Below are 2288 nucleotides of genomic sequence, written 5' to 3'. Positions count from 1 at the left end.
TTTTTTTAAATTTAACTATATAATTACATATTTTCGAAGCATGGCTTTATTGGACAAAAGGAATTTAAAAAACAACGAAAAATACTAACCTTCTAGCTGATCAATCATATATTCATTGATAATGCCAACATCCTCATTGGTCGGACATAAGATTGCTCTTTCTTGAAAGAACAGAGGATCTTTTTTATCATTCAATAGGATTGTCTGCTGATATGATTAAAAACTCCCGTGGATATCTATCATCACTTCGCCTTCATTTGGTTCTGCAATATTTCCATCACCAACTTTCAGTATCCAATCTGAGAATTCCTTGATTTCCTTTGCAGCCGTGGGATTCAAATTCTTCGCAAGAAGCCTCATATTCTTTGTCAACCTCAATACTTTACAATGGTCCCATAAATAAGAAGTATTTAGTGCACTCATACATATTTCTGCTCTTCCAGCATTCGGGATGATGGGTACCACTTGTCTGAAATCTCCTCCAAATACAACAACTTTCCCACCAAAAGGTCGATTACCTTCTCCTTTTATAATATCCGACAAAATTCTATCTAACGGTTCAAAACAGTGTTTGCTCATCATTTGAGCTTCATCCCATATAAACAAAGATGCTTTGGTCACCAGTTGTGCTTGATCTGATCCATGAGTCATTGTACATTCAATATTTTCATGAGGATTAATTAGAATTTCGAACCTAGAATGTGATGTCCGTCCTCCTGCTAGCAACAGAGAAGCAATGCCACTGAAGGCAACGTTTAAGACAATGGATCCTCACGCTCGTAATGCTGCTGAAAGAGTCTTGTAAAGAAAGGTTTTACCAGTTCCTCCAAAATGATAAACAAAGGACACCCCTCCTATGTCATTAACCACTGCTTCCATGATCTCAGCATATATTTGTTTTTGCTCGTCTGTCATAGACTTTATCCATGTATCATGTTTTTCTTGCTGCTCAGCCCGATCATAGTCTTTCTCATCAACAATCAGTAGATTAGTATCATCCATGATATCGTCTGGTAGCTTAGGCTTTGTTGTAAAAGCTGACAAAGATGTTCCATTGCTTTTTAATATGCTGTCTATATCTTGTAAGCCAAACTTCTGTTTATCCTTATCAGATAGAGTGAGATATTTAAATATATATATATATATATATATATATATATCATAAAGATTAACTTATTCAACACAATCAATATAGACTTTATTATATAAAACGAATGATGTTTTACTTGGTCGGTTAAAGTAATCTCTTTGTCTCTTCTCAATATCTTCCGTTAGTAGTTCCCATGTTTTCCCCCAAAATACTTCTAGTTGAGATAAACTAAAAGATTGTAGCATGACCACGAAGAGACGACGTAAGAAGTTACCTGTACTCCAAAAAACTTGTTCTGACTATATCATCAATATATTCCTGATCATTGTCAAACAACCCAAAAGCAAAGCATGCCTCTTTGTAAGTTTCACAAACGACCCCTTTAACAGTTTTTATGTCATCAAATCATTCGGGACATGTTTGACTGTTAAGAATGTAACATCCGCGAACCAGAATCCCGGTCTAGGATGTGCATCGATCGATGCTGGAGGAGCATCGGTCAATGCTAACTCTTTTTCCTACGTTTTGACTTAAGTTAAACGCTGCGTTTTGGGCAAAAGGGAAAGGAAAACCCTTAAGTCGTTCCTTTTGTCTCATTAGACGATTTTGGCCGTTTTTGAGAGAAAAGAAGGGAGAAAAAGTGTTCTTGAGTGTTCTTGGTGATTCCTGGTATTTGGAGGCATTTCCTGTAGAGATCTGTAGCTGGGATCATTGTAGGAGCTTTCTAGGAGCGTGTTCTTGATTGTTTAAGGTTCAGAAACTTCTTGGGAAAGGTAAGTGCATGACTATGGCTTATCTAAGCTGGAGATTCTCTGATCTGTTTGTTTTATGTGTTGTTAGGCTTGTTAGAATGTTGTATGAGGCGTTAGGAAGCTTTCTTGTGGCTTGGGATTGTTTCTGGTGTTTGCAGGAACAGAGATCCGGCGAGAAGCTTCGGGGAAAAAAAATGCTCGACATGTGCATCGGTCGATGCACTATGTGCGTCGGTCGATGCAGTACGAGGACGGCGCGACTTGACCTAAGAGCATCGGTTGATGCCATGTGGAGGCGTCGGTCGATGCAACTAAGGTTTCCTCGTATTGTCGAGCATGCGTCGGTCGATGCAAGTGGAAGCATCGATCGATGCAAGTGAACCTTGTGTCGACTGATGCATACCTTGTGTCAGTCGATGCTTGTCCATGTTGGTGTTGGTCGATGC

The 2288-nt window shown here is 38.9% G+C and overlaps 1 protein-coding gene across 1 annotated transcript; it reads right to left on the bottom strand.

Moving 5' to 3' along the window:
• Window positions 1-216: 216 nt before the first annotated feature.
• LOC109130865 (uncharacterized) lies at window positions 217-651 on the bottom strand. The gene has a single exon (XM_019240943.2). The coding sequence runs from the start codon at window positions 649-651 to the stop codon at window positions 217-219; it is 435 nt and encodes a 144-aa protein (XP_019096488.2).
• Between the last annotated feature and the right edge of the window lie 1637 nt (window positions 652-2288).

Source organism: Camelina sativa, chromosome 19, assembly GCF_030686135.1.
Source record: "Camelina sativa cultivar CO46 ecotype springtype chromosome 19, ASM3068613v1".
Classification (NCBI taxonomy): Eukaryota; Viridiplantae; Streptophyta; class Magnoliopsida; order Brassicales; family Brassicaceae; genus Camelina; species Camelina sativa.
The sequence above is the reverse complement of the archived record's forward strand: the minus strand, read 5'-3'. Positions and strand labels throughout refer to the sequence as shown.